Source organism: Nelusetta ayraudi, unplaced genomic scaffold (genome assembly GCF_046127955.1).
Source record: "Nelusetta ayraudi isolate G7.1 ecotype Tasmania unplaced genomic scaffold, CSIRO-AGI_Nayr_v1 ptg000033l, whole genome shotgun sequence".
Taxonomy (NCBI): domain Eukaryota; kingdom Metazoa; phylum Chordata; class Actinopteri; order Tetraodontiformes; family Monacanthidae; genus Nelusetta; species Nelusetta ayraudi.
The window spans coordinates 3,116,597-3,136,630 of record NW_027466083.1 but is presented as its reverse complement, the minus strand read 5'-3'; the positions used below and the strand labels follow the sequence as shown (position 1 = coordinate 3,136,630).

The 20,034-nt window shown below is 44.4% G+C and overlaps 1 protein-coding gene across 3 annotated transcripts in view; it reads left to right on the top strand.

Moving 5' to 3' along the window:
* Positions 1 to 19,671, top strand: part of cadm2a (cell adhesion molecule 2a) — a 181,852-nt gene extending 162,181 nt beyond the window's left edge. For all 3 annotated transcript variants that reach the window (XM_076031602.1, XM_076031600.1, XM_076031601.1), the window contains 2 exons: positions 11,311 to 11,433; positions 12,504 to 19,671. In XM_076031602.1, coding sequence (XP_075887717.1) covers positions 11,311 to 11,433; positions 12,504 to 12,622 — 242 coding nt within the window. In that variant the 3' untranslated portion in view covers positions 12,623 to 19,671. The remainder of the gene's footprint in view (positions 1 to 11,310; positions 11,434 to 12,503) is intronic.
* The last annotated feature ends 363 nt before the right edge of the window (positions 19,672 to 20,034 follow it).

Sequence of the window (20,034 nt, the reverse complement as noted above, 5' to 3'; positions counted from 1 at the left end):
CACTCGGTCGAGGAGGAAGCACTGGCTGTTGCAAAATGTGGAGGGAAGCAGCCGCACAGTGGCGCTCCTCAGGAGGAATAACCCGCTGCATTATGGACGAGGTTTGGGATTTGGCATGTGGGCGGCTGCCCGCAGGTCGCCGGTGCCTGTCGTGGCAGCCGCCCTGGAGGCCTCAACACCAGGGGGCGCTGTCTTCAGATGCTAAGTGGAAAGAATGTCAGGTTGTCTTGTTGTTCGGCGCAGCCACGACTCGGCTCTCAATGCCTGATATCAGTCTGATTTCTATATAAAATATAGCACTCGAGTGTCATTCAACACACCATTGAAAAGCATTTCTACTAGTTTGAGTCCTTCATTTGTTGAAAAGTAGGTTGTTTTTTTACCCTGTACTGCTTCCTGCGATCCAGAAACGCTCAACCAACCTCCAAAGTCACTTAAACATAAATAAAACATGAGATAAGTGGATGCTGTTGTCTGAAAGCTGGCAGTGGAAGCGGGCAAGTTTATTCCTACATGATACAAAAATGCAAATTCTTCTCTCAATGCTGCAGATGGCATCAAAAGAGGCCACGTCAGTGTGGGTCAGGGCCTGTGGCTAAAGCATCTCTTGGAGTGCTCGTCTGCCGGGGCGCTCGAGCACATCCAACTTGTAGAAAACCCGAGAGCAGGTGGGGGAGGGGCGGGGGTTTGACATGCTGGAGGCTCTGTATCCCACCTGGATCGTGAAGACCTTATTCCCAAGGAGCTGGAGGACAAGACGAGACTCTTGAAACTGAACATTTTGGCTTCGCTGCAAACTGAAGTAGCAGCAGGGAACTGACAGAGATCTGAAACCTCTGGCTCATTTAGCTTGCAGCAGCAGTGTGATTATCATTTTGTGCAATTCATCTTCAAAAATCTAAAACCAAAAAAAACATACTTTCCATGCTGGTTGAATTGCACAAAAACATTTTTTCTGAATTGCTATTTGAGCAGCAGCAAGAACTGAACTTTCGCATCCACAGCCATCAGCAAGAAAAGCTGACAAGCTCATTTCTTCTTAATACAAGCAAAAATGCAAAGAGTGAAAGTACGAATCTTAAATCTAGCACATTGCTAAGTGCTATGTTTCCCTGCCGAATCTCTGGAAGAGCCTCAAACTCTCCCCCGACATCCATAAAGTGACGAGCAGCCGCGGTGACGTTGAGGCGAGGCCCTCCTGTCACAGCTTTATCGCTACAAGAAAATAAAAGTTGTCCCATGTTTCTGTCACAAATCTGTCTTGCGGCTGCACAAACCGTCCTGCAGATGAACGTCCTTTCATTTCAAGTCCGTTGGGGCCTTCACAATCCTGGAATTAACCGAGAGAAGCAGCTTTTGTTTTATTGTTGAAGCAGACAGTTTCTACCAGTACTTAATCGCTTCCATGTAGCAAACAGACGCTCGGGCAAGGGAAGATCGGCTCAGCTAAACGATTCTGCTGTGGAGTCGTCCGGCTCCTCTGCGTTGAGACAAGAGCGGTGCCATCGTTGCTCGCCGCTCACAGCCTTTTTTTGACGGCGCTACTTTTGGGATAATTACGTCTCTGCGCTCTCCTCAAATAGGCACCTTTAAGGTTCTCCGGGAGCCTCGACTCCCCCTCTTAATGCGCTGCTTTCTATCAAAGCCTTTGTTTCAGTGGCTCCTGTGCAGCTCTGTGATAACAGGCTTCCACACACATCGCTGAATATCCAACATCAGCGTGTCTCCATTCTTTTTTTTTTCCTTTTTTTTGATGTGTGTTTGTGCAGCGCAGAGACACAAGAGGAGCCAGGCCTCGCTGTGTATCTTCGGGGGAATCTAAATATCAAGACTCCTTTCGCCCCGTCACAGGATATCACACTATCTGCTTTCATGTGTCTACTTGATTTATTACCAGGCTGCCGATGAAAGCAAACATGGGCTGAAGCCGCGCCAGCCTTGTGACGCGTTTTGCTCTTTTTAATAAAGTTGTCGGGCGGCTGTAGTGCGCACTGTAGGTTCTTTTCCGCCTGTTGTGAGAGAGCTGCTCATTATACACACCGCCGGCTCGACGGGTGCACCTTTTTTTTTTTATCAGTTCTGCTGTTTCTTTAATGCGCGTCTTGCATCTTTAATCTGTTGCGCTCGCTAAGCATTACAGCCGCCAGCCGGAGGCGTCGTCACACCGTCCGACTGGGGAAGAAAAGTGCACTTTTGTGGTTTGAAGACAAATATTCCTTTTGAAAATGTAGAACTTAAACAAGGCAATGGGAAGTTCTCCACGTGCAAAGTGTGTGTGTGTGTATGTTTTTTTTCTGCAGGAGGAGCTCATTCATTTTTCTATTCTTTCCTTTTTCTTTTATCTTTTTTTTTTCATTCATCTTCTATACCCGCTTCTTCCTATTCAGAAGGCAGGGTGACACCCCGGACAAGTCGCCAGTTCATCTATTCTTTCCTATTTTTTCCTTTTACTTTTGAAAGGTATTTGAGCCAAATAGCCTTTTCATTGTTACTTTTTATTCAGCTGTCGAGACCAACCTGAATGGCTCAGACAAAGTGATCAACTATATCCACTCGTCGGGATGTGGGAGAGACCGACGGCCTTGTTTGAGAGTGTGTCTGCAATAGCTCAAGGTGATTTCTCAGAATGATGAACGTTGATGTTCATTATTTTCAGGACATTTATCTACCTTGAAGGTGGAGTGGCTGAACTTCTAACTTTGTTGAATTGTGAATGAGACGTGACAGTAGCTCTGCACAGAAAAGCTGATCTGCCACTGCTCTTTACTTCTGAGACTCAACATTATTACTTACTTGATAAAAAAGCTTTTCAAATAGTTTTCCATACACTTCAGCACAAATGAACTCTTGCCTTATCTGTTCATTAACTGAATTATGACCACTTCATTGTGCTTCAAGACCAGTATTGGTCATTTAAATCAATTTACCACTACTTAACCAAAGAAACGATATATATATATATATATATATATATATATATATATATATATATATGTATTGTAATTCCTTATGCGTTAGTAAGGAATAAAGCTTATATTTTATTCTTACAGACAAAAACATGTGCAGACTTTGTATAGAAACGAAGAGAGCTCCTCTATTTAGTCGGAAGTGTCTGCGGTGAATCTTTTTAATCACGGAGTCTTTAGTGAATCTTCACGCTGAGCAGTCACACAATTAGCGCCAAGCATCTGCACCGTCCCTGCAGAAGTCCAGCGAATAAATATTTCAGCCGCACTGTCGTCGGCAGCCCCTTAATGGGAAATGTAAATTCCAAAGCGCTCATGCCTTTAATAACTGTTGACCTTTGGAGTGGAGCCGATGTGAGGTATCCCAGAGATTCCTCTCCCTTCCGTCCCTTCTTTGCTTGGGACTGATGCGGGAGCGCGGCCTGTGATTCACTTTATTAATGAAGTGCTGGCAGGTATGTCCTGCACACACACCCTCTGCCTTAATAGGCCGGCTGCCTCTAATGGCCATAATAACTCTTTGGCTAAGTATCAGAGGACTATGCAATGCCACCTCACACTGATGCACTCTGTGCCCCCACCCCACCAGCTGAAAAAACATATATAGAATCGGTGTAGCTTTATATTTTTGTACTCTCCGTTTTCTGCTAATTAGTATCCGTGCAGCCCAACCTTGCTGCGACCACTGCTGAGAGGACAGCAATTATTGTGTGTGGCCTCTGCAGCGGAGAAAACACACCCGTGACTTGTTGACTTAATCTGTTCTTTCAACGCTGCGAGCGCTAAAGCTTCAAATTACATCGAGGCGTCACAGTCTGACAGTTCAGCGTGAGTGGGCGTGGCCGTGATAAGGTTTCAGAGCGCGACGCAGACAGGACATCCTCCCAACCACCTTTCTCTTTAAAGGACTTATTGTGAATCCGGAGACGTGATGTTGTCAGCGATAGCGTCAGCCCAGCGGAAGACGGCTATAAGCTCTGAGAAGATAGTGGCGAGAAGAAATCAGGGCGACTCTGTGAGACGTCTTTAGAATAAACGGGCAAAAGGTGATAAAGAAAAAGCAGATTCCTGCAAACTTTCCACGTGTTTGGAATCTCAAGCGTCGTGTCTTCTGGCCGTTACGAAACGATCCAAAATTAAAAGGTTGTTTTTTGCATCGCGGGCAGCGTTTTTTTTTTTTTTTTTTAAACGTCTTTAACCCGACACTCACCCAGACGAGACCCTTTTGGCCGAGGACAAACCTTGTGCAGAAACTCAATAAGCCGAGGGACTATTTTTATTCCTTGTAGCGATTAGCGCCCGCTTTATTCCATTGCTATTGATCTTTTTCTGAATGGCTAGCGCCGGGTTAGGTCATGTGACAAGCTGAGGAAAAGTGATATTTTCCTCCGGTAGGAGTCCGGCAGCGGCTGAACGGTTTAAAAAGGTTGAGTCCAGGTTGCGGCGTCCCTCGGGGAGACCAGGGCGGGGTTGTTAAATATTGAGTAGATCGTCCCTCGGTTTTGTCTTCCGCTCGCCACCATTAAGCCGAGGATCATGGGAGAAATTAAAACATAATGCAAAGGTCTTTCCACTTATTGCGGCGGGGCCCATTGTTATTGATGGGCTGTCAGTTCAGGTCGCTTTGGGGGAGAAATGATGGCGACAATTTGGAATAAAACGCAGAACAGAGAAAGAGAAATCATTCGATCCCGGGGCGAGTGGTATGAATTATGTGTAATAACCCCTCTATTCATTAAATTCCTAATGGCAGGGTATATTTGAGCCATCATACTGAGCCATCGTACATACGCACACACATTCAGAGGCAGTCAACAGATTTCATTCAGTGACATCAATTTTATTTTGGCCTTGATTAATTTTCCAGAGCCTGCCTGCCTCAGGGGGCCGTCGCAGCTCGTGGTTGAAACTAGCGTCCGCCAAGATCAGTCAGTGTGGGTGTGTGTGTGTGTGTGTGTGTGTGCGTGTATGTGTCTGCGGATCTTAATGTGTGCGTGTGTGCCTCTACACGTTATGTCTCCAGTCAGAAAGCCGCAGAACGACAGCCAAGATGAAGTTGCCATAGATGCAACATCACAGTCGCATTGTGCGTTGCGTTGGCGTCGCGAGGTCTTTTGTGTATCTTATCAAGCGGCGAGGAAGCTCACGTCCTCGGCCCTTAATGAAGCCGTGCGAGTAATCGCCTTGCCGAGCCTTCGACTCACGCTGTTATCCCACCGACCACAATTGCGCCGTCCTCTTAGGCGGGAAAAAAGGTAATCATCTCGGAAGATTCAAGACCGTGTCCAAGTTCACATGTGGGCTTTTATTGGATGATTAGCGGCGGTAATTTGTTTTGAGAATCGAGTTAATCCCCTTTTGACCCAGCGTGCACCCCTGACGTGCCAACGCGTTGCCGCTCTTATCCAACTCATCTGAATGCACCGGCAATTAATGCCAGAGTACACAAGCGAGAGAATGTTTCCTCAAAGACCAGAAGCAGATTTAAAGCAAAACTTTGGACAAGTTGTTAAAGTGCCAGTCGGATGTGTTTACCATCAGCCAGGCTGGAGCTAATAATAATAATTAATATGTCAGAAGCAGGTCCAGCTGCTTGCCGACTTGCGCTCATTAGCGTTCGGCGGCGGGCTAATGTTCCTTGCCAGTCAATCAAATTGACCTTTTTTCCAAGTTGTGTCAACTAATCATTGAACTGATATTAACATCCATGAAGCCATGAAATACAGAACTTCTAAAAACACCCTGGCAGTGGAAATGAGCCGATTGTTCTATCAGGTGTTGTCGCTCTTTGGTGAATTAACACCTTTAGTCGCTAACCTTTGATCCAAGGCAGTAGGGTTGTATTCAAATGATTGGTTCCTGCAAAATTTTCCTGACTAAATTTAATTTGGATCAAGCAGCATTTATATTCATGTGTTGCACACTTTAACTCACAGACAGAATCAAAGCCATTGAAATGTAGCCGCTTTTCGTTTCTTTCGGAGTTTTCTTCTTCGGTCTCTCTGATTGCTGCAGAACTAATGAACGTGTCTCTTACGCTCGTTGAAGTCTAATGCTACAAGAGCCATTTTTTTTTCAAGACTTGCATTTAAAGACTTGATTATTTGAAGTTTGTTTCAGGAAATAATGCGCCGTCTTGCAGCTAAGCAGTGAAATTATACAGACAGTAAAACAATGCAAATCAAATCCCTCTGGTCTCAAGGCATCAAAGGACTTCTGCAGTTTGTCATGAATCTGCGTCCCTGTATATGTGAGGGATGCAGCTTATTTTTGGCACAATTATGCTCCACCACACTTAAAAGATGAAATGAAATGGATACTTGACCCACAACCTGGATTCCAAGGGCGCTGCAGCTACTGCATAAGCCAGCATTCATATTGATTTAAGTAACTGAACCCCATTTCTGTGTGAAATTGAAATTTGAAACTGTAGAATTTAATCCTCTCTTATGTTAATGGTGAATGTGTTGGCCAACCTTGAAGGTTTTGCCAGATAAAGCTGTATTAAATACAACTCCAGGCCACTGTGGTGTTTTTTGTTCTGTATATCTGGGTTTTTAACCAAAATGACCGCTGGCATGTTTCTGAATCAACCAACAAAATACATACAGACACACAACCCATTAAAACAGGTTGTGGAACTGAAATCTTAAATCTGCCAGTATTATTCTTTGGACTGGTATTAGTCATTGACTCTACCTATTTATATTCAGCATATGTTTTTTTGTTGTATATAGACAGATTTTCATATGTATTTTGGTGTTAATTAAACTGTGATCGTTCTATTCAAACATTTTTATTTTATTCATATTCCAGCCAGAAATGTAAATATTTGAATACAAATGAAGGTTTTAACCAGGAAACGCAGCTCTGTGTTCATGTTTTTGTTTTCCGTCTCTTGCTCTAAGACGTTCACCCGGAGTTCATGTTGCGTCGGCGCGTCCCTGTTTAAAGGGCCTGTATTGAGTTAGCATCCCCAAAACAGAGCAGATGAGGTGTTACACTTTTTTTTTCCCCCCTCAGTCTGGCAATCAGTGGCTCACAGAAGCCCTGAACCACTTTCATTTATTTAACAAGCCCAAGTCGCTCACCCCGGTCGACAAGGAGAGTGTTATAAATATTAAAAGAGGAGTTTGCTCCTCCACGCTCTCATATTAAATCACACAGAGAGGAAGGTATGTGCCCTTATTAAATGATAATGTGTTTTGGACCCATAAAAATGTATAACCCCGCTCTCCAGATCCCTCTTCTCCGTGTCGTCTACCCTTTTGCCATCTTGCTCCGACAGAAATTTCAGCCCTTCTGTCCATCAATCTGTATTTTTCATTTCCTCTCCCCGCTTGTCTTCGCGTGCCCTTGCCGCATTTTTCTCCTCCAGCGAGCGAGCGAGCGAGCGAGCGAGCAGCAGCCGACCAGTAGAGAATGCATAAGGACACAATTGATGAACACTGTTTTTCGAGAGACACTCTGCACGGAAAGTATTTAAAACTCTGCTGCGTTCGTGATGAATTTATGTGTTTGACCGCTGCGATTTCTCATCTTTAATGGAAGTTGGAGCAACGGTCCGGCTGAATTAATTGGAGGCTCCAACAGATTCAGGCTGCTTGCAAACAGATACATCTTAACCGAAATCTTGGCTTTTGTATTTCATTTATGATCGCGGACTAGCAGGCACGCTACCCACAATCCATCAGCATCCTGCAGCCGACTTGGTGCAGGTGTGTCGTGAGAAGAGTTTTGCACGCTGAAACATCACAATGCGTTTTTACAAACTCTAAAATATCTAGAAACAGATAAATGAGTGATTAATACATTTTAATTGTTAAAGAATTTGTATTGTTTGCTTAATATTTAGATTCCTTCAACCGTCAATAAATCAGCAGCTTAAAAGTTGCAGCATTATGGACACAATATATGTGTATATATGGTTCAAGTTTAAAGAATATTTAAATTCACTTTATTCAGGATAGCCCTTTGAGATGCAGCATCTCATTTTCACGGAGGTCCCACATACAGATAACACAACGACATACATTAAAATGACACACAAAACACACTGCTTTTCCACCTTCCATAGCCGCCACACCCTACCCACCAAAATAATAAGTTGCACGCAAGCTTACATATGTACACTCATAACAATACACATAAGCATTACAATGAAACATCAGGAGCAATGCAATGCAATTGTGGTTCTAAGAAATTATGAAATTAAATTAATAAAGAAAGAAATTATGTCAGAAACAAGAACAGCTTTTTGTTAAATGGGAAAATCAATTTGCTCTGAAGGTTAAAAAAAAAAAAAAAAAGGCGATGGAGTTTAAAACGGACGGTAAATTGTTCCAAACAGACGGGGCTTTGTACTTGAATGACCTGCGACCTATTTCTTTATGGATTTTTGAGACCGTGAAAAATGGATAATCCATATGTCTAAGAGGAAATGGAGATGTGTATTGGAGGAACTGTGTTAGGTATGGCGGAACAATGGAATTATTTAAACAGAAACAAGACGCAGTGAAAATGACACCTGGGTTTAAGATGAAGCCAATTCAGGGTGTCATACATGAGGCAGTGGTGAGTTCTGTCTGAACACCTCAAGACAAACCTGCACAGTGAGTTTTGATTATTGAGGAGGTTCTTTTGAATGTCAGTTGAGAAATTATTCTCTTCCTGACTTGAAATGAGAAACGATTGATCGGTAGGGAACCCAGGAATATGTGTTTGGTTTGAAGGTGAGCTCAGGGTCCAACCAAAGTCTGAGGTATTCAAATACATCACATACCTCCTATTATAATCGAGGTGTCTTTGCATATCTGCTAGCTTCCATAAGAACAGGTTTTCTAAAGGCTCAGTGAGCAACATTTAAAGGGATCTAATGGCACAAAGTGGCAACAAACACATTTTGGTTTTTACAAATAATTCCGCTAAAATGCATCTTCACCAGCCCCACAAACTGGTTGGATCTCACAATTTTCTTTCAAACCATTAGAAGGTGCTAGATCTTACACACTGTGCCTCTGAGGATGAGTGGGGCTGGGACTTTAAGATCCCAACCTGCCGGTCAAGACACTGGAACGATACGTCGGAACCCGATGCGCGGATGGACGTATGACAGCACGGTCATGGCTTGTTTGTGCCTCCAGTGGGTTGTGAGAGCCGGAGCCCCCTTAGGCGCAGGTGTCGGACAGTGCGTGTGCGTGCGAGCAACACTCGGGCCGCTGACAGATGGAAGGTGAGGAGACACGGCCGCGTGTGTAACTGAGCGCCTCGACTTCCCGGCCGGCTGCACCGAGCCGAGGGAACATTGGGCTGCACTCTGCACTGCCAGCCGAGCGGAACGGCCGCATCGTGAGGCCATGCTACATGTGGCCGCCCGCGTGTGTGTGCATGTGCGTGTGTGTATGTGAGTGCGTATATATGTGTGCGTGCCATCCCCTCAGAGGCGCTGAAGTGTGACAGGCCGGTCGCTCAGACCTCCGGCGGTCAGAGGGCAGCGCAGCAGTGGGCCGGCTTTGCCTCGGCCACAGGTGTGTGTGTGTGTGTGTGTGTGTGTGTGTGGAGATGTTCATGCCATCTTAAATCAGCCTCCCCCGTCTCTGACGGCGCCAATGGCAGGCTTGCGCACGGCGCCCCGCCGCCACCTGCGGCAGGTAATGAGACGAGTCCTCATCTCTCAGTTGTCGCCGGCTGACTGGAACAACAGAAGTTGGTTTCGCTGCCCGTTGTGGTGGATTGTCAGGCAGCAGCAGTGATGTGTCGAAGATGATGACGGTGACACCGACTTGATTGGAAGTAGGTTTATTACAAAAAGAAGTCAGGCACCGATCGGTCACCCGGGTCTTCTGGCGGACTGTCCTGGAAAGAATGGGGGGGGGGTTTACAGAACCAGCATGGGAGCTTTTGAACAAATCATGTAAGACATAGGTCACAGGAGAGCCTCTGCCTTTTAGTTTACATCGCTGTTTCCTCTGGCGAGCGGTAACCCTTTCACAGGCCGCATGCTTAGCTGCATGTCCGCCCTGTTTTCGTACACAGTGGCTTACGACATATTGTACAAGATGCTTCAGACGTTACACCGTCAAGCCCCGCCCACCCTCCGCCACCAGCAACTCGTTGACTCGGATTGTCAGCAAAGCCCGGTTGGTCATCACATCCGGCCGATCACTTCCTGCTTCGCTTTGATTCGGATTTCTCCCAAATGGCCCCCCCACCCTCCTTCCTCATCACTCACTATCATCCCCTCATCCCTCACACCTTCACCTCTCCGTCCAGATCCCTTCTGCCTCTTCACCTTCCACCCTTCATCCCTCTGCCTCCCATCCCTCATCCATCCTCTCCTGGTCCCTTCATTCCTCCTCTCTTCACCTCTCATCCCCTCATCCCTTCACACCACATCCCATTATCCCCCAGTTTTTCGCCCTTCATCAGTTCACCTTTCACCCCCTTCAATCCCTTCGTCCCCTCAGCCTCTTCATCCTTGCTTCCTCCTTCAACTCGTTGAGCGGAGAGCTGAGGCTCCTCCTGCCTGGAACCATATACAGCATATGAACATGAATAATAATAGTGATAGTGATAATCCTGAAGTGGAGGTGAGTGAAGGCGACGAGCTAAAGCCCGAGAAGTACTGGGAACCTTTGATGGGTCTTTTGCCGTGGCGGCTCCCGCCTCCTTCACGATGATTCTTTAATCTTCACGTCTCTGCCGTTGCTTCCCGTGCTTCTCCAACAGCTGCGAGCCCAAAACGACTCCCTAATAGCCATCTATTTTTCCTAACAACAATCTGTCCTGGCTGGGAAAAAAAACTTAAAAGAGATTGATTTCCTCCCCCCCTTTTTATTTTCCATGTGATGATTTATTTACTGTGTACTACTCCTCCGCTGCTGCGGCAGTTGTGTGTGTGTGTGTGTGTGTGTGTGTGTGTGGGTTGCTCCTGCGGCACCAGGGGGGGGTAATCCTGAATTATTTACTTCCCTTTTTCTTTTCCCGGAGTTCCTTTTCATTCTCTTTATTCCCTCGTTTTGCAGGGTGAATGCGTCGCTGTGCCCGCAGCTGCTGCTCTCCTTTTTTTCCATCGGTGTCGTGTCCGTTTCTCTTTTTCTCCCTTTTCATTATTCTCACAGAGCCAGGCAGCTCTGCTCCGCATGCACTGTGTCAAAGAGAAGAGCAATGACAGAGGCTTATTAGAGCAGAGTGACCTAGAAATATATTCCTCTTCTTCTTCTTCTCCTCTGTTTTGCCTGCTGCCCTGCCCTGCCTCGACTCACCTCGACTCACCTCGACTCACCTCGACTCACCTCGCCTTCATCGGCTCGTCTTTGTTTCTCTCTCTGTCTCGCCCCCTCAGATCCCAACGCCGTGGGACAACACGGCACTGACCACGCCTTGATCGGAGGAGTGGTGGCCGTCGTGGTCTTCGTCACCTTGTGTTTAATCATCGTCCTGGGGAGATACCTGGCCAGACATAAAGGTAAAAAAACAGGGGGCGCAGTCTGTCGGGGGAATCAAGTGGAAGCAGGTCGTAGCTCCACCAAATTCCCAGAGTGAGAGGGACGAAATACCTGAGGTTGAGTTCGAGGACAAAAAGGAACTCAAACCTGATGTCAGCCTCACTAGTATTACTGGGAGAAATACGAGTTTTTATTGGAACTCTTTCTCAAAATTATGGGAAAAAAACATTCAATAGAAGTGCTTTAACTTTCAGATCATTCACGTATAATGATTTGAGGGCTTCCCTTAGCCAAACTGCTGTGGGAAGGACAACCGTGTAGGTCTAGTGCCTGCCTGAAAACTCACCTTGTATGAAGTTTTCCAACCTCTTAAAGGTACACCAGTGGAAATGTTCCCAGAGTTGTGCAGCGTCGCCTGCTGAATTCATTTTCTCCACAGGATGGTGGAGCCTTTGGCTCATAAACACGCACTTCCTTCATCGCATCGCTTTTAAATGAACTACAGGAGAAGATGGAAGAGTTGCTGTGTGTCTCTCTTCATTCCTCCATCCTACTCCTTGCTTACAATAACATATGCCGCTCAAATAAATTCTGATTTATGGTTTGATTAAAACTAAAAAATGCTTTTTGCAACAGGCTGCCTGCAGATCACCTGCAAGGGGCCGGTTTGTTTTGGTCGTTCAAGCGGCGCACAGCTGCAGTGCACTTTGGCAATTACTGTGTTCTTGCAAACTTCTCAGCGCAAACTCATACTTCTGCAGTCAAAATATTCAGTGTTTGATACTGAAGTTACACGACCTGTCGTCACTCGGCTCTACGCCGGCATCGTATGAAATTTCCCGCCTGCACCTCGTCTCTGAACCGTTTCCACTGGAAAAAAAAAAACATAAAACATTGTTTCCGATTTCACAGTCTCACAGCTGCGACTGTGCCACTGTGAAAACCAACCTTACCTGCTATCGCTCCGCGTATGAATTATGCAGCATCGCCGATGTTCGCCACTCGCCCCGGGTGTTAAAAAAGAAAAAAAAACAAAAACTCCCGCCTGGCTTTTGTTGTTGACGCAGGTTTGTTTTTGGCTTCCCTTCAGGAACGTACTTGACAAACGAGGCGAAGGGGGCGGACGACGCGCCCGACGCCGACACGGCCATCATCAACGCCGAGGGCAACCACGCACACACAGAGGAGAAGAAGGAATACTTTATTTAGACTGCAGGGGGAGCCGTGCGAGCTCTCTCCTCTCCCCGATCAGTCGCTGTGTATCTCTTTCTTTCTTTTTTTCTATTCTTCACACTTTTAATTTCCCCATCCCTGACCAATGAACTCCCCCTCGTCCGACCCCCCGTAGTGAAGAAGAACCCTCAGGCGGTCCGCTGACAGGTTTCCTCAACTGCCCTCAACTGCCCCCAACCCCTCGACCCCCCTACCCCCCCGTTATCACCACGCCTGCCATCGACACATCTTTCTTTCTTTCCTTTGTCTTTCCTTCCATTTTCAGTTGGCAGCCAGTGTTCACAGGCAGCTTGCTGGTGCTGCCAAAGGTGCCCCCCCCACACACACACATTTCCGTCCCCTCTCATTTATGTTCCTCATCTGTGACATGAATTCCTGGAAGTCTGCATATCTGCTTCTTTACGTGCTCCTCTTCCTCATCCTCCTCTCCTTCAGCTTCTTCTTCTCCTCCTTTCTCCTCCTCCTGCCCGGCGAGCTTTCAAGTAGACACACAAAACACACACACACACTCTCTGCTTTACCCCTTTGTTCTTTCTCTCGCTCACACACACACACACACACACACAGACAGACAGACACACACACACACAGACAAACAAACACACACACGTACGCATACACAAGGGGAGGGGGCGCACAAGTCCATAAACACATATCATTACCACACATTCAACACGGTGCCTAAAAATATACAGACGCCATTGAACTTCTGTCAATGCCTTCATGTAACCGTCTGTCAGTAGCAATGTAAAAACGCTTCGTAGATGGTTCGCCGGACCGTCGCATCCATCGCTTAGCTCACAGCTGTTGATTATGCATTGCATCTTCTTTTCTTTTCTTTTTTTGTACTTTTATTTGAACGACGGCTCTTTGCTGTTTACGCCTTATACATGTCTATCACACTGAATATGATACTTTTAGACAAACCACCCCTCTCGCCCGCGTCCCACCCACAACCCACCCACCCCCCCACCCCCCCACACTTCCCGCCAGATAACTTGTGATTTCAAAAAAAAAAAAGGAAAAAGCAAAGAAAAAAAGTTGACCCGTGTAAGATAAGAAGAAGGTTTTGTGTAACATTGTAGTCAGGTTTGTCAGATGAGTGTATGATATGATTTTCATTATTAGGGTAAGGAAGGGTTAGTGTGGTGCTGTTTAGAGCAGAGAATACACAAAGATGCTCGAGGAAGCATTCCATTAAGTAGGCTCAATACAGTATATAAACTCTAAATCTGCTGACACTTCTGTGCTTTTTTTTTTTTTTCCGTCTGTATATTCCAGCACTTGTCCAGGCTGCAGTTTTAGCAACACACCAACACCGTCAGTGTCCTCTCGACAGCTTACAGTAGTTTGTGGTTCACATGTAAAAGGGGGTTTCGGGTGTACAAAAAGAGTTCATCTCGTTTCTAAAAGCTGTAAAAATCGTACCGAAAATGAATTTTCACTTTGCGTTATTTTGTATATCTTCATGTCACCACAGAATTTTAGTAAAGCTCACAGCCCCATGAAATGTAAAAAAAAAAAAAAAAAAAAAAATAGCCAGTAGGGAGAGACAGTAACAGTTAGCCCTTTGCTGAGCTCCGCCCCCTCCAGGCCTGCTGATGCACCTGTCATGCTTTTGTGCCCAGGTTTTCACCAGTATCTTCAAATCTTATTCCAAAGCAAATTTTAGGAAAAAAAAACTCTTTGAAAATGTCAGAAGTGGATGGAAAGGTCTGGAACATGTGTGTGAAAATGGCACACTCAACTGTTGAGGGTAACATTAAAAAGATGGAAAAGACATCCTGGAAGAGTATGTGCTTGATGTCTGCTTAGGCTCTTGTTGGTTAAATCCCACACACAAAGCAGCAAGCAGAAAATACAGTTTTATTCATTTTTTATCTACATTTTCAGTGATAGCAAGCTAGCAGAAAAAAATAAAATAAAATCCAATCTGATTCTGGACCTTATCTCAAAACATTTGTTCGGCACCAGTCTGACAGAGACAGAGGTGTTCTTGTTCATCTTGGATGGATTTAAGCCGCTCCGCACTGCATTATCAACATCCAACATCTCCCTTCTTGGGTTTTTGGCTGAGGGAGAGAGGAGGAAAAAAAATCACCTCCATCAGATTTGCAGCTACCAAAAGGTTTCCCGCTTCCACACTTCACCGTCTACTGAAAGCTTGACAGGCTGGCAGTGCAACCGGTGCAGGATGGTGGGGTTGGGCGAGGTGAAGGGTCACTCACACGTTTGTACAGAGGAAGGTTAGTGTGGAGGTAGCTCATTTCAATGGACGCCTCCTGCGAGGCTAAAGTCCAGGCAGCTCGTAGTTTGTGAAGGACTTCCTGTTCACGCACACCAACTGGTAGGAAGCCATCCGATAGCAGAACACCACATCACCATGCGTTGTCACCGATGACGCCAGCGGCCGACTGGAAATCAAGTGGTTTTTGCGTCGTCGGCTCCCAATTCTTGTTGAACTGCCACTCAGTCCAACCTGACAGCATCACTGACATGTAGTTCTTTCTCATTTCCATTTTTCTCCACAAGCTAAATTTTTGAGTTCCGTTTCGCTGGGATATTAAGCAACGACAACAAAAAGGTTTGAGTGCCAGGTTGTAGATCTGCAGGGGCCTCCTTCCCCCCCCCAAAAAAAAACAAACGAAAAACTAAAGAGAAAAACAGAGAAGCACAAAAAAATTTCTGAATAATTTAGTTCTTTTGCCAACTACAGATTCTTTTTGAATATTTAATTGAGGACGATGGTCATGCTGTCTCTGATATGGTTCATGAAAGAAAAAAAATGATAATACAGTGCATCTTTTTGAAATTGTAAGCTAAATCATGTCTTTTATATGAAATGAAAAATGTTTCTAATATCTTTTACTTTTAAAATGCTCTGAGTTTCCTGCGTATATTGTGTCTGCTAAAATGTGGTTGATTGTGGGGAAAAAAATTGATGTGTTAAATTCTGGATTCCCATGTTCCTTTAACTTTGTATATTGGCCAACATGTCGGTTTTAATTTCTACATTTTTATTGAATAATTCTTTCAACAACGGTTTCAACATGTGTATTTTGCTTTGGCACAAAGCATGTATATAATGTGTGAAAACTAAACTTTAATACACATTAGCATGTTTTGGTTTGGTTCTTTTTCAATATTATTTTTGTGCAAGATGAAAATTGTCACTGGGATCCACGGCGTGGGTCGATTTCTCACTTAATTTTATAGAGCAGTGATTTCTTGTGTTCTAGGTGTTCTCTAACTGGTGTTGTGGAAAATCTGATTCACAAAAAAAGCAAAGCATACAGAAACATACTTTGGAGTTGCATTCCCTTTTTCTACACGCAGACAGGAGAAAAATTGCATCCTGTCAAGGACAAAAATTTTAAAGGTGCAATTTGTAAGATATGGGCCAGACATTCTGTTGAAATGGTGAGCAAAAAAACTGTCAGCGAGTGTAAAGAAACTGCAAAATGTGATTCTACAGACCTGTGTTGTGTTGAACTGACATCTTCAGCGGATAGCATGTCAACAGACTAGCCCTAGCCCATTCCGCTCCAGAAGCAAAGAAGTGTGTTGCAAATAGCATCCCATGCAAAAATACAAAACTTTTTTTAAGTATCTTGAAGTTAGTCGTTCTTTAAACCCACTACTAAAACAGTATCATGAACCTGGTTTTAAGTTTAGCGCACCCTCTTGGTTATTTTTTTTCCCAGTCATCTCTGGTTTGCTCGACATCCTCCCTAACTCCACTGCTAACTGAGCTAACAGTCGCTATAGCTACAACCAAAGATCATTTTAAGGCACACATTTAGTTCATTTTTTTTGTTTTGGGGTTTTTTTGTTCCCCCCAACAGTTGTCGGTCACTCATAGAGCTTTGCTGCCCATAAATTCTGCTTGTGTTTTACAAAATGCACCTTCCAAAACGCAGCTTTCATTTGGCAATTCCACGCACCAAATGTATCATATCTGGGTGGACAGCAGAGACTTTTGTCGGCATGTGGGACTTCAGCTGAGAGAGCTCCAAAACTCTGGTCCCTGGAACTAAAGACTAAGGGCAAGGCACTAATAGACTAATAAAAGAGGGAGGGCAAATTATAACCAAGGGCAATAAAATATTTGGCCCAGCTGTCTCTAATTCAATGGCCAATTTGCAGCATTATGTAAATAAGGTCAGCGAGAAAGGTCACTCTCTCTGCTGTATCTCTAGCTCAGCTGGACTGCATCACAAATTGTGAACCATGAAGTTCTTTCACATCACTATTAGAAAACCTAGGTTATGTTTGTGCATCAGGTAGGTTAAAGAGTTGCAGAACCTTTGCCACAGTTTGGCCTCATAACCTTTCAGTGCTCTTCAATCATTTCAACGCTGGTGTCGCCCTCTTGACTGGCTCTGGTCTTCAGGTAGCTATCATGTGAAACCATGTTTCATGTTTTGTACCAGATTGTTTTACCATCTGTTTTATTTTATTTTATTAAATTTATTTTCAAATTGTGTCTTAAATCAACCGTGGTATCAGTCAACTGTATTGTTGTTTTTCATTTTTGTTTTGTGTTTTGTTTTTGTATGTGTCCAGCTTGGTGACGAAAGAAACTGACAGATTTGATTTTGTTACCTGAGGTCCACAGTGATAGGATGATATGGGAAACGGATGCCATTCACTGGGTTGCGTACGCCGTCATTGGATGGATTTCTCCTTGTGAATGATAAAATGTGTGTTTTCCTTTTTCTCTGGATGGCACATTTAAATATTTTTTGACGGAACGCTAATGAGCTAATTGATTACAAAATAATACTTAGACCAAACTTCTTTTTTAATTTGTTCCACCTGCCTTGCACATACCATCATGCACTATCTTGCTAAGAAAGAATAAATTCTTAGTTAATACTTAGCTTAGTATTTTTTTTCTTCATATTTTTATTGTTTTTCCTGAGTTCCTGTTAAAACTAAGCTTTAAAACTTGTCACCTCGCATCCCAGCCTTCATCTCTTCATTTCTCCAGTCAATTCTCTCAAGTTCCTTAATGTGAGATAGTGACTGTGCTCTATTGTTGCTGCTTCAGCTGAGTTCAGGTCCACTTTCATGTTTTCATTGTGACCGTTGGCTGTATTTCAAGATGGGCGGAGCATACGGTTTCAAAAAGGAGACGAAAATCTGCATTCTGTTGTTCGGCCAGCAGGGACGGCCAAAAATGATTGCGAAAAGATTAATGTCCATTTTGTTAAGTTCAGACGAACAAAAACTTTAGAGCAAAAATGGGCATAAAGCTGTGGGCGTGGCCACTGCTTTGTAGCCGAGTGTAGACGGCCTATCGGTGGGTGAGCTAGCATTGCAGGCACATGTTGCTCTCATGCCCCAACCATTGCTCACCTGAGGTACCACCCACACGTCCAAATACGGTATTTTCTGGTTTCAAACTGGAAACTCAAGATGCCGCTGGCTGCGACCCAGTCTCGAGGCTCCACAGCGTTCGCAAGCGAATGGGTGACGTCCCGATGACTCCGCCCATCTTCATGTACAGTTGAAACACACTCAGCTTTCCTCAGCTGGATGTAGGAGCGGAGGATAAATATTCATAATGGTCGGGCATTGACATTCTGCCAGCACACACAGCTGTAAATGTCAGCAGTGGCGTGTACTTTTTCTCTTGTTTTATTGTTTAGTTGATGTTTTATTTTTTTCTCACTATTGTTATTTACCTGCTTGCGTGGTTCTTGGCTGAAATGGAGCAGGTTTTGTGGCTTTTCCCTTAACTGGGGCAACAGCAGAAACAATGGGTTTTTCCATGGTAACCTGCAAACATATCACACGAGTGTCTCATCACAAAGAATTCTGAAATTTTTGGAGCAGTTTTGTTGTTTTGTTTTTTGTTTTGTTTTTTGTTTTTTGAATAGGAGGAATTTGCTTGAGTGATTGTTGGTTCTTAAACCCATACCTGCTTGTGTATAATGCCAGCAGTAGCACGCTCACAGTTGCAGAAATGGTGTCTGACCTCACCTGCCTGGGATTTTTAAAGCCTAAATCAATTTGAACAAATAAGAAAAAAAAAAAAGAAATCCAATCACCACCAAGTCACACAAATCTGTCAGTTGACGTCAGTTCTGCTTCACTTTTCACACCAACATGCTCATGCTCTTTGACAGCATTAGTGGAATAACGTCCTCCTTTTTTCTTTTGTTTTTTGTTGTTTTTTGTATGCTCCTACAGTTCAGTGTTGCTGCACTTCTCTGCTCAATATCGACCACCGCCCACCAAAAAAAACTTCTCTGAAAGGACGATTTCAACATGTTGTCAGCACGTGTTGCGATGTTTTAACTTTGTTTGATCGATTCTTTAATTTTGCATCTCAGGTATAAACTCATTTAGGGATGGTTTTTTTCTCTCACTGTCTGAAATGGGGCAGGGCTTGGAGCATTTCCAAGACTTTTTTTTTTTTTCTTCCAACTCTCAAGATAATCACACTGTTAATAAAAGACTCAGTGACCCTTCAGTAATTCTGTGCTCTTGCTATCGTCGGGATATTTAGACTTAAGACACTTCTCTTATTTTCCATACGATGGCTGACTTGAAGTACTGATATTTAGAAATATGCTGCAATTAGTCACGAGGTCGGCGAGTCGGTAGAAGTTGTGTTTCTATGAATTGTATCTTAATAATAATTCTAGCTTTCGGTGTGCAAGCACTTCATCGCTTTTTGTCCTCTATCACCGGATTTGATTTGATTTTTTTTTTTTTCACTTATGTAGTACCACGCGGTTGGTTGCTTACCGAATACAGAAATATCCACATGCTAAAGCTCAGTGAAAAGGCGAGGATAAGAGCTAGACATGCTGTAGTTCAGCTCCTGATGTACCTTAGATGAAAAGAAAAAAAGGGTTTGGTATCAAGCTGCGCTGAGAGCGCTTGATTGGTTGTCTGGCACTGTAACGGAGGTCCTTATCTCCCTTTGTCTGTGGGATTTTATTCTATTTAATTTAGAGGTTCGTTCTCATGTATGAAATAAAAATTGTTGAATAAATAGATGCCAAAACATCTTTACGAGCCTGTTGTGTTATGTCCCCCCCCCTCATAAATTCACCGTCTCCCTGCCTGCACCCACCCCGGAAGCCTCCTTCCAGCAGGGAGATGAGCACTGATGATACGCGGGGAAACACCGCTGCTTTGGAGTGAACTTAATTTGTTCCCGCAAGGAGTCGAGTAAACACGCGCGCGCACAAACACAGACACATGTTCATGAATTTTTATTAACAAGAATAATTCATGTTGCACCGCAGCTCCCCGATCTGCGGGAGCGGCGGTGTTGTGATGCCGTTCAATTTGCAACGCGGAGCAGTAATTTTCTGTATCGGTTCACAGCATAGCGAGGGGTTGCACACACACACACACGTTTTTCTTTT